Source organism: Ambystoma mexicanum, chromosome 4p, assembly GCF_040938575.1.
Source record: "Ambystoma mexicanum isolate Mex_15411 chromosome 4p, UKY_AmexF1_1, whole genome shotgun sequence".
Lineage (NCBI taxonomy): Eukaryota > Metazoa > Chordata > Amphibia > Caudata > Ambystomatidae > Ambystoma > Ambystoma mexicanum.
In genome coordinates, this window is record NC_090927.1 from 659,023,312 (window position 1) to 659,036,181 (window position 12,870).

The following is a 12,870-nucleotide window of genomic DNA, read 5'->3' on the forward strand; positions in this document are numbered from 1 at the left end:
CTAGCATCCGAGTTGTCTGTAGTGCTCATAGCATTATTTTAAGTTGAAATGAGCATGGTTTCCGTTTCACAGTTAAAAACAAAAAAAAATGGCCACCACAGTAATCAAAAGGGATCTAGACAAGCCTTTCATAGGAAAGGGGGACTAAGAGGGAGGGTGAAAGGCAATGGGTGGTGGAGCAGAACCTGGCACACAGTATGTTAAGTGGCATGAGATATCGGGCATGAACCCTACAAGGGGAAATTACTTAAATTCTGGGTGTGGCCTAAAGAGGGCAGGCAGCCTTGGATAGGGCCACCAGACACAATCAAAACTACATCAGACCCCACAAATATGTAATGTGGGTCACTGAGGAGGATTTAAGGTGGTCTTGTTTACCTCCAGTCTGCATTTTTTAAATATATGTCTTTGACTCAGTTTATAAATGTGTCACTGTCTCCCATAGTATATAAACAAGTAAACCCATTCTGTAAATACATAATTTGTAATTAAAATAAAGAAGGGGGAAACTGTGGCAACGTGAGTTGCTGTTTACCTGGCATAAGATAACAATGAATTATGGGAACACAAGGATGATCACAGATATGCATATTTGAGAACTATGTACGTGGTAGTAATTGAAGCATGAAACATTTCTGAACATGTAATGAAAACTGGGTTTGTTGTTCATTTCATTTGTCACAACACTAACTCTAAGAGTAACATGTTTTCAATCCACAAATCATGTATTCTCCTTTGGACAGTTAAAGAATTCAGGCTTGTGCTGTCCTACATCAGTAGAGGGGAATTTTCACTTCCCTAATGCACTCCTCTCATAGCTTATAAATCAATTGCTTGGTTTGTGCAATGACGTGAGTCTCCCGGAGTGTGCCTTCAAATTTAGAATGAAACAGGAGAGATTTCAGTCATTTACCTATTAGTGAAGGGGTGATTGAGCCGACAGCTTGGGAGCAGTTTTTTGTGTCCTACCTACCCTACTGAGTACCAATTTTGATTGGGTAATAAAAAGCACTTTGGATAAAGTAACAAGTTATTATTATTATTATGCTCAAAGCACTGGTGTCAGGGTACTGTGAGCGGTATCCAGGAACCTGGAAAGAAATGGCAGACAGTGGCGGGTGGTTTGATTGGTCCATTGCAGGGCTCAACTTGTCTAGTGTAACGGTTTATTGAGAGGCAACTCTCAACACAGAGAGTTCCTTCCCTCTCCAAGATAAGTGTCACACAATAAAAGGTTAATGTCAGTTCTTTTATTAAGCCCTATCTCAGCCTCACATCATGCCCATGGGTCCCTCCCCTTGAGCTACCAATGAGCCAAGAACCATGCTGGTGTACAGGAAATATATTTGTATTTATTCGAATTATAGGTAATAGAAATCCCACTAAACTACACATGCAACCTTTGTTGTGGCTCACAATGAACTTCTTGTTACACAAATAAATCACACCAATGGGTTGGGAAAAACACAAATTACAATACTTTTCTTTCTACAGATTTCACTCCAAGAAATAATTAGCCCTGGCCAGCGAACACAATCATGTACAGATGTAGTGCTGTGCAATTTCGATTTTCCTGCTCGCTTAAAAGATTAGCTGTTTGGCAATTACTATTTCACCATTACCTTTGCTTAGAATAAACACAGGGTGATTTAGCAGTGGGTTTTTCAGATCCCCTTTCCTCCTACTTTGGTCTGTGTTTGGAAAGTCTGACAGAAAAAATTGGGATGATTGAAAAATTGTGGATGTCAGACACCCCCTCCAATTAATGGCCTGTGTTGGGGAAGCTGGCTGTTAAAAATTGGTATGATTTTAGAATTTTGGTTTAGGAACAAAGGCACCCCTCTTTCTGAAAGAAGTTGGGGTTAAGAGTCAAAATGGTATTACCCAATTACATTACAGTCTATAGTTTTCAGTTTTCAGCGCAGACCAGGAATGAGCTCTGTGGTTTTCCACCAAGGGGAATTAATTAAATTAATATTTTTAATTAAATAGGCTAAGGATCTACATAGTTATGCCCCCTACCCACTATAAAGGAAAACTATTTAAGGCTAGCTAGGCACATTGAACACCTCTGTTTAACGTTCAGGAAAGCCAGCTGCATTTCAGAACCCTCTGAAAAGATAGGACAGGGGTCTGGTCAATAAACTCTGCCCCAGCTCTCCACCATAGGACCGAGCCAGCTTTTAGGGATTCCCAGCCATAGACAGCTCAACCCCAGTTGCAATCTCTACAAAATCTCCTTTTGGTGTTTCCTTGTGGCTATCAGATGGTAGGTTTTAGCAGCTCCTTTCACAATGGTCATTTTAGGAGCTCTTTTTTTCCTCATAGTGCATCCACTTTATATAGAAGTGATGACACCATAAAGTTTACAATCTTGAGCAGCTACCTGCAAGAGTTATCACACCCATGATTGGACTGTTACCCTTCTCCCTCCTACCAAATCCAGACCCTCTCTAGGGATTGGTTTAAGAGTATGGAACAGACATATGACAACATCCCTTTTGTTTCTATGTCTGCTTTTGGGCAAAACGTAGTAGTTATAATTTTAATAGTAACTGCCATAATATAGAAATATTCCACTTAGGCTACTCGTAGGGAATTTAATAAAATGACAGCCATTTTTGCATCATGTTGTACAGCTGTGTGGCAAGGTTCTGCCATTTAAACAAAATGCATAACAATTAGGAACACACAATTTACTCCACACACTCCTAATGTTACCCTCCAATAGGTCTCCAACTCTTAAATTCTGGACATTTATAGATCAGCCAATAGTCATCTTAAATTAATAGAAATCTTTATGTCAATGCAAATAGGAGCTCTGCTTCCTCCAAGCCATTTGTCTCTCTCGGACAGCCTGTGATCAGCGTTTTTATTAGTCTCTTTGTTGTTTGAAGTTGGCTGGCAGGTCGTAAATGGGGGATGATTTTGCTACACAGATAAACAGCCCTGTGATGTCGGGAGGCCTTTACTCTTTTCTGAAAGGAACCATCATGCGACCTGAAAGGCTTGTATTTCTTATATTTCTTTCAAAGTTTCAGCTTCCCGTGATTGTAGCCACTGTTTTCAAAACTCCAGCCTACATTCCGGTCATGCTCCAGCCAGGGCCAATCCTCCTGCAGAGACAGCAAGTCTAGAGAAAGTTTGTTTTCCAACACCCTTCAGTCAGGACTCATTTTATTGCAGTTGTAAACAGTTGGGATGCACAACCCAGGCTGGAAGTGTGGGAAGTGAGGGAAGCTTACTTGTGAATGTTGCCCATTGTCCTTGGCTGAAATGAACTCACATACTGCTTTTTCTAACATCAGCCTTTATTCTTCGACACACACAGTGGGCCTCATTACACGGTAGGTGGTAGCCATGGCGCTAATAGCGCCATGGCTACCCCTTACCACATTCCGGGTCCATGTTCCCGGAATAGGGACTTACCAGATATTCCGACCTTGGAGGACCTGGTAAATCCGCATTCCTGGAACCATTCCCCATTCCCATTTGAGCCCCCATATGGCTCAATGGGAATGGGGAAGGAGCTAATAACGGTACCGCAATTTGCGGTACCGCTATTAGCTCTGAAGTCCCTTAGCGGGTCCCTTCCCTAACGCCTGGTAAAACCAGGCGTTAGGGGAGGGACCCGCTAAGGGACCTCGTAGTAGGGTGGTAAGGGATTACCGGCACCGGTGCCCTTACCAGTGCCGGTAATCCCTTACCGCCTACCGTGTAATGAGGCCCAGTGTGTTTTACTGATCAGAGTTCACTTTGCTTTTGTGCTGAAAGTTCATGGCTGTTTCTTTCAGCCACTAACAAAATACACTTTTGATTGCTTGTTATTAATTCTTCTGCTGAAGAGTTGGTGTGGATGGTCACAGTGCACCCACTTTTGATGGGTGACAGTTTCAGTGAAAACAATTGCTATGTTTATTTCTCTGCACTCAGATTACATTTTTGTTTTAGCCTTCTCTGGATTTCCCCTGCAAAATGACACCTGCATTGTCTGCCTAAATTGGCCCAATTTTTCAGCGTGCATTTTTCTGAATGCTGACAGGTCAATTTCCCAGTGGGGCCTTCAGTTCCGTTGGATCAGGTTGTTTGATTATACCGCATAGTAGCCATATCAGGAGATAAGGCCCACAGGCCGAGATCTCGGACTGATTAGTATGCACCTAGACTTCACCACATGGGTACAAATATTGCATATGCTTTGGGAATGTTATACCTTCACAAATCAGTTTCCTTCATTAATAAAACAGATCCTACAACTATTAGAAGTGTTTCTTTAATAGACACATGGAATAAGGTCGTTCATTTGTATGGGAAATGTAAGTAAAGCATGGTAATGTTGATGAACAGATGCAGTGGATATTGCTTGCTTGCCCACATCAGAGATATAGCATTGCTGTAACCACTTCTCATTTATTTTGCAGTTGTTGGCTATCCCTTGAAGGAGGGCTTCTCTATGCTTTTGTTGGCCCTGCTGCTGCTGTTGTTTTGGTAAACAAATGAATATTTACCTCTGAAATGTATTTATGCTAATGGTATAAGTATGTTTTGAAACCTCTCAATCACTCATTCACTTCAGGGTGAGCTATCATGGGTTCAGAGTTTAGCCACAACACCAGAAAATGATGTGGCAGCCTTGCCGCACAGCTCTATTAACTTATTGGAGATTTTCATTTACAGCATGCCAACATAACAACCTTCTAAAATAATAATTATTATTATTACTATTATTATTATTATTGTTATTATTATTATTTTAGAAATGCAGATGCTAAAGCAGTTTCTCACATAGTCTTGAGGAAGACCCCATGAGTGGAATGTTATTGTCCCACCGAGTGTATAGCACTCTTATCTGGTAGCCACATACCCAGACTAATTGAAAAGGAGTGTGGAAGCTCCTCTACTGATAACAAACATGGGTCAAATACCCTATTCTATGGAGTTGTATCCACTCAGAAGGGAGGGTCTACAACCACATTTTAGCTCACTGCACCCTTCAGAGAGGAGAAAAATACATTTTCACATCAGTCTTTGTCCCACCCACAAGCGCAGTCCAGCACCGAAATGCTAGGCAATCCTCCTCTGAACAAGAGTACCAACAGCAAACTGAAGCACGTGTTTGGGGATGCTGTCAGTACTCTTATTCAGAGGAGAATTGCCTAGCATTTCGGTGCTGGGTTGCCCAAGTGGGTGGGACCAGACTGATATGCAAATATATAATTCTCCTCTGAGAAAGTTATAGTGAGTTAAAACGTTGTGGTAGACCCTCCCGAGTGGGAACCTACCCAGAGAACAGGTTATTTTGCTGTGTTTGTTCCCGGTAGAGAGGCTCCCAGACCTTTTACCCAAACTAATGTCTGTTCTGCACGGTACACTGAGGCCTTTTGCCTTTGGAGGGAGGAGTTCCCATGCAGCACTAAACAGGTGATGCACATGTGTGGCTGGACTAAGGCTGACCCTGCACTTCTTGGAGCACGCAGAAGTGTATATTACAAATGAAATAAACTCCAGAAGATCCAACCAGGTTGCAAAATTTATATCATAGTTCACAGCACTGCTTGAGCATGAGCGACAGACAGAGGGAATTCCCTTTACATAATTAAGTAATCTTTTCCAAGAAGCAAGCAGGCAGTAATCCATTTTGAAAAAGTAATGACATGGTTTAGGTGAGCAGGTCTTCAAGACAATATAAGTACCTTCTTTAGACAGGGAAGTGCCCAAAGAAGCTGTCTGTATTGCCTCGAAAGCTTGCCAAACAAACTGGGCGTCTGTCTAATATAAAATATTTTTTATTAATGCCTTATTCGCAGCCTTCTTAAAAGAAATGCATGTTTCGTCTAGCTTAAACTGTCCTGCCCATCTTATCGAGATATTCAGTTAAGAAGCAATAACGAGCATCATTTTGTTTCCCTTAAAAAAGACTATGTAGATTGCTTTTCATAGCAAAATAAGAAATACATACCATGTGGAGTGGGCATGGTAGCCAGGGACCGTCGAAAATACCACATATATCAGGAATCCTGTTTGTTATCTGCCTCAGCCTGCGTGGGCAGTCAATGAGCGGTGCCAGGGACTCTGACATTTCATTTCACCTGATCCTTAAGTGTGCCGCCCAGCTGGGCAGAGAATGCTGAGGACAGGGTTCCGCCAGCCAGGCTCATTATCATACAGATGCGCTCAGTGATTTAGGTGCACGCGGTGGTTTGCACATGATTTGTAGGTTTCTGCGACGTGCGGTTGCCTACGTCAGCTGCTCCTATATCTAGAGCGATGCCTTGTATAAGCGATAGCAGCAACTGCTTGAGAGAATGCCGGGCAGGGCAATCTATCTCAGGCTGCGGCATGTGCACCAGGTGGCGGCTAGCTGCAGCTCATAGGACATGGGTGAGCTTAAAATGGAAGAACCTTAGCAATCTGTTGAATCACGCCTTTTTAGAGCCTATGCTGATCCCCGACCCACCACAAATAGCGGCAGCTTGTGTGGTTGCTGTCTGTTTCCAACTTACCTCTGTTATGCTATGTCATGTGATGTTGTTTTACTGGTGTATATTTATACAGTGCACCGCTGCGATCGGCATGGTCCGCAGAAGCTCTGGTGGTTCAGAAATAGGCAGGTGGGCTAAGTTATCAGGGAGAGAGGAAATACGGAAAAGAGGAAGCAGATGTATCTTTCTGCAAAGTTGCCTGCCTTGTTGTGCAGTGGGCACTAGTGATGCAGTTCCACGGATATTTAAGAACAGAAGATATTTCTTTTTGATGTTCTTGGATCGATGTGGTTGCTCATTTCAGTTTGATAAACAGGGTCGTTTTTGATCATAAGAAGAGCCACAAGGAGGAGTAACTATATCCATTGGATGGCAGCTAATGACTCTAGGTCTTCTTTGAAACCTGCAGTGCATTGTCCTCACTGCCCTAAAGTCCCAGAGGAGAGCGGAGGTGCCCAGCCCTGATGTGCTTTCCAGCTGACGAGTAACAAATATGTTCGACTGGGTGCAATAATTGGCTTTGGGATTCTAGAGCGTTGGGGAATGCACCTTCTCATTCCAGTTGCATCTTAGAACGAGTTAAAAATGTCTTTAAGATTCAGTTCATATTTCTGACTAACCATTGAATGTATCCATATTTCCACTGGTTATATATATCCCAATGCACAGAACACCCATGGGCCCAACAGGATGACATATAAACCGTTTGTAAAGGGACAACCGGAATTTCTACCCAGGAAGTAAATCATTAATTTTACTTCAATTTCCTGGGCAAGTGAAGTTTTAAAGATCTAATAGTCTTCTCGTGGTATGTTTTTGATCTGTGACCCCCCAATACAATTCTTTGGCAACCAGCAGCCGCTGCTGCACTCTCAAAGTATAAACTTCCTCAAGGTTTGCTCAAGGGGCCTGGGGCTTGTAGATGGGTCACGTGGTTACAGACAAACTCGATTTTTCAATTTACAAGAACACATTAAACCTAACCAGCAGAAAACGGGTACTTCCCTTTGCTAGTCAATGAACACAGACTGCAGGGATGCACTAGCTGGCGATGGCCAGAGCACAGGATAAAAGTCCAAGCATAACAAGGGTGAATATCAAGGGCTGTAAGAACCACAACTAGCCCCCTCGAGCCCTGCATTCAGGTGTTTAACGCCATTAGCACCTGAGGGTTACAACAGCTCCCAGTGGGGGAGATGTCACACAATAGGTTTCGTTCATCACAGGTTTTCCTTCTGTGCCTCTTCTCTGCCGGGCCGTGGAAGCCCTTCTTCCCGCCTCATTTAAATGCCAATGAGACATGAAGAAGGACTACCATGGCCCGGCCGTGGAACAGAGCCGAGAAGAAGGTTGATGGGTGGGGAAATCTAATGTTTTTAAAACATGTAGAAAACATATTGAGGCTCTGAGGGAGAAGGTGACTGCATCAGCAAACATACAAGCTTGCACAGAATGCGGGTATGTACCGTTGGAGCATGAAACAGAAGACATGGTGGTTTTACTGCTACCAAAAGCCTTGTATTGCCGGCAGCGGCTTTCTGGTAACTGAAAGCGCACCCGTTTTTCCACTGCACAGGTGAACATGGTGATTGGCATTCTGGTGTTCAATAAGCTGGTTTCCAGAGATGGCATCCTAGATAAGAAACTCAAACACAGAGCTGGGTAAGTGTCTACTTCCAGGATTCCTGTGCATTCTCTATTGCTATTCAACAAATGCAGCAGCCATTTTCATTCACATGCAGGGGTGTGTTTAAGAAATTAAAATATATGTAATTCATGTAATAGTATGTGATCTTTTGGGAATTGTTGTTAGTCGAGGAGAATAGTAAACTGGAAGCGCACTATAATTAATGGATTTAATACAGAACATGCCAACGTGCAGTCTTATCCGAGGGTGGCCTCGGAGATTAAATACAACACAAAAATGACAGCGACGAAATGGCTTTCACCGAAAAACTAGGGTCAGATGGGGATACTGGGGAAAAAGGTGTGTGGTTGGCCTTAAATACCGGTGCATGACATGAGCGACCAAGCATGTGAATGCGCTTCTCCCCGTGTAGCATCAACTAAGGAATGTCCATGGTGTGCTCCCCCATTCACGCTTGTTTCCAGGCGCTTTTGATTGTGGCAGAAACAAGGACGAAGGCTGGCGGCCATGATGGATTTGGACAGGGTAATTCTATGTGCGTAACGGCAAAAGCTGGGCTTGGTATATGACAGATCAGCCACTCGGCTAAAAAGGAGGCAGCTTAGTGTGACATCGGATGAGCGACTCATGGCAGTTATCGTGACCCACAATATGGTTGCTCATGTGTGTTAGGGAGCAAAGTAGGAGCATTCATATCGGAAGCAAATGATAACGTTGTGATTCTATTCCCAAACAAAATTGAACATTATAGTTAGAAAAATGCTTCTAAGTATGAATAATACAAAATGTATATAATGGTATTGGACCTATACAGTGGTAGAAGCCCTCGTTTCAAAACATCTCCTCGAAGTGTTAGGTGAATATAAACTGCGGCTCCCTCGTTCACTACTAATTACATCTTGCCCTGGCATTGCAGCTATTCCGAATTGCAGGTGCCAGTACATGCGTCACGAACACTATAACTGTGCTACTCACCACGTGCAGAGTACTGACGTAGCCTTTGCCCGTGCGTGAGAAGTCCACCCAGTCCTGTTTGTTCCCCCTATGATTTCTGGGACTTGTAGTTTTTTTTTTCTTTCCAATTTGAAATTTTAGGAAAACTATAAATCCCAGAATTCAAATTGACCTTCTCAGTTATGCCCACTGGAAACTTGAAAGCTCTGGGCTTACTTAGCTGTGCCCTTGTCTTCCATTCATGTGACCCTACTGATCTCATTCCCACTCAGAAGTTACATACCTCTCGACTAGTGTTGGGGCTCTGCCCCACATATTCATATATGTTTATGTTCAGAGCCTGTACCATAAAGTTTAGACTCAAACCAAATACCCATTGATGCCATTTTAAGTCCCGGTCCCAGATACCTATGGGAACAGGTCATTATCCCAAGTGATAATGACCCCTCCCAAGGTCTATAAGGCTACTTAGCACATAAAAATGTTACTTTAATGGTGAGCAAAGTAAATAGACAAACTGAGTAGGTAAATTAAATGTGATTTTATTTGGTAGTGTTTAAATAACAAGGTTGTCCTTATAAGTTAAGTATTTTATTTACTAACATGGTTAAACTAGAGTGGGTCTAGAATGAGCATGCATTAGGCACCATGTAAAAGTAAACTGTTTATAAGAAAGTGAAAGCATATTCTCCTTTTTTAGTTTTCTCTCTGATGTGTTAAAGAGGATGATGCAGTGACTCAAAAGTTCTTCCGGAGAGGAAGTATCTTGCTGAAAGAAAGATTGCTTGGACTTTGCATTGTGTTTTACCATTCTGTTTTTTTAAGTCATCCCATATTTTCCCTGCCCGTATCTGAACACGCTAGGCCATGAAAGGAAATTAAAGCGGAATTCTGTGTTCATTGGTTTCGCCTTTCTTCCTGGAATCCGTGGCATACACGTTCCATGAAGTGCAGCACTGCAACATACACTTCTAATCAGGTGTGCTCTAACACTCTTCCAGCACTTCAGGCATTTCTGCTCAACGGGACACATTTTCCCTTCTTCAAGACAGCAGTAGTCATTCCAATGTTGAAGAATCCCTCTGATGCCCCCACTAGTCTCTCCAGACACAGTCCTAACCCAGTCACCCTGGTATTCTGTGCCATTGTAGGAGACATATCTTCTAGTGCATGTATCACCATCTCCCCTAAAAACAACCATCATAGCTTTCCCTAAAACATACTTTCACATACTGCATTCCATTGAAACCGCGTTCACCTCTATCTCTAACTGAGTCACCACTGCCAAGCATCTCCCACTCAACATCAGTCTTACTTCCATGATTGTGAAGAGGAAACATCCTATTTTCACAACTCTCTCCTAATTGTGTATCCACCAGGGCTACGTCCTTGGGCTCTCCTGCTCTCCCTACACACGGGGCTCTCGTGACACAGCTCTACCTTGTGCAGATTCTGCTGAATGTCCCTCCTCACCCTCAGTTTAAGCTGCACAACCTCACTGACCACATTCAAAGCTGCCATAAGGAACACTGGCTCCAACCCAAAACCCCTCAGACACAACAGGCCATGCATCTTGTCTGAGCCATGATGTTAAATAGCATGGCTGTGTCATTGCATGCCCTCTCACTAGCACCTTCACACTTCCTCCACCTGCGCTCGCACCCTCACACTTCCTGCACCTGTGCTAGCACCCTCACACATCCCCCACCTCCGCTAGCACCTTCACACGTCCTCCACCTGTGCTAACACCCTCATACTTCCTGCACTATAACCCTCACACTTCCTCCGCCTGTCCTAGCACCCTCACACTTCCTCCACCTGTGCTAGCACCCTCACACTTCCAACGCCGACACTAGCACCCTCACACTTCCTCCACCTGCGCTAGCACCCTCACACTTCCTCCACCTGTGCTAGCATCCTCACACTTCCTCCACCTGTACATGCACCTTCACACTTCCTCTGCCTGCGCTAGCACCCTCACACTTCCACCACCTGCGCTAGCATCCTCACACTTCCTCCATGTGCGCTAGCACCCTCACACATCCTCCACCTGCGCTCGCACCCTCACACTTCCTCCACGGACACTAGCACCCTCATACATCCTCCACCTGCACTAGCACCCTCACACGTCCTCCACCTGTGCTAGCACCCTCACATTTTGTCCACCTGCACACACACCCTCACACTTCCTCCGCCTGCGCTAGCACCCTCACACTTCCACCGCCTGCGCTAGCATCCTCACACGTCCTCCACATGCGCTAGCACCCTCACACATCCTCAACCTAAGATCTCTGCCACCCTGAGCTTTTGAATCCCTCGTGCTCTGTGTATTGGGCCCTTTACCCTCTATTTCTAGGAATGATGCTTGCTAAATACATGAATAATAATAAAACATATTATATAGTGGTGTATTCATATTCAGTTGATAGTCCTCTGCCTAAGGAGTTTGAAATGCAAACACGTTACACGCCCAGCACCCTTTTTACGCAATTGTTCCATTCTTTTAAATGACCTTATCAGAAACATTGAGAGTCGCTGGGTTCTTACCATTTCCCAGTTCAGACAGGTGGCACCGATCTTCTCTTTCCTTTAACACACTTCTCAGTTCTTCGCAAAAATGTAAATTTCTCCAGCAACAGCCATTAATGAGGAACACTAGATATGTGTCAAACATGTTATTTAAGCCACCTGCTATTTTCAATTATTTTTACAGTGAGTGTGATGCTGTAAACCCTAATTATAAAATGAATTTGTTTGATGCATGATCTGATGTCAAGTGTTCCATCACGGGTTGCATTGTAATATGCCAGCTGGCAAAGTGCGCGCACACAAAGCCGTGACACCATCTTTGTCCTTTGCTACTCAGACCTCCATCTGACAAATGACTCCACTCTGCGTTTGCTCTGTCTTCCATGACCCCCTTAGGAACCTCGCCTCCTTGGGTAATAGATTCACACAATATGCCTGGCGTCAGTAACTCCACCGTAGGTATTCTGAGCACGCGTGCTCGGTTACACCAATCCTGTGCCTTCACTGTCCTGTGCAATTGTGAAGCGGAATATCCCATGACAGACGTGACATTTTCCGCCTCCCCCGCCCCACCAAAGTAGGCGGGGTTAAGTAAAAGACAGGCGATAGTCACGTGTACAATGATAGTGTTTTGTAAACAGACCGGCAGTGGATGCCACATGGTGGATTCCTCTTCTCTGTAAACATAGTTCACCCCAATTACAGCAGGGGGTTGGTTCGCATATATGTGTTAAATCAGTGTGCTGGTCTCCCCATGCCTCTGATGGGTGCAGTGTTTCTGTTCCAGTGCTGGCATGCACCATAGCCGAAACTGTTCAACCATCTTGATACACCCGCCAGCACATTGAATGTCTTTTAGCTAAATATGCAGACTGGGGCACACATAGAGGGCCTGATTCTCAGAAGCATTATATAATGGCACAATCCCATATGAAAAAGGCCCAGAACGTCAGAGCTGTGAATCCTGCATCTGTCTTGTGAGAGCTTGTGAAACTAGGCCAAACCTCGAACGTCAACTGAACCATGGCAATGGGGAATGTGGGCACACTGTAGATTATGCTGCTGGGAATTGTTTATAGGTCCTACTGTGCCCTAACAATGTCCTCTACTTTGCATATAATAAAAACAATTAACGCTTCTTCAAAATAAGCATACATTGCGTAGAAGATGGGATACATGTCTGTTTGCATTATTTGCTTGGGTATAAACGCCAAGTGCATAAGGAATGGAATCTGGGTGAATTCTGGGGAAGGAAAC

General features: G+C 43.9%; 1 protein-coding gene across 7 annotated transcripts in view; it reads left to right on the forward strand.

Moving 5' to 3' along the window:
- Positions 1-12,870, forward strand: part of ADGRB3 (adhesion G protein-coupled receptor B3) — a 1,879,974-nt gene that overhangs the window by 1,629,765 nt on the left and 237,339 nt on the right. For all 7 annotated transcript variants that reach the window (XM_069606193.1, XM_069606199.1, XM_069606200.1 and 4 more), the window contains 2 exons: positions 4,422-4,488; positions 8,059-8,144. In XM_069606193.1, the coding sequence (XP_069462294.1) occupies positions 4,422-4,488; positions 8,059-8,144 (153 nt within the window). The remainder of the gene's footprint in view (positions 1-4,421; positions 4,489-8,058; positions 8,145-12,870) is intronic.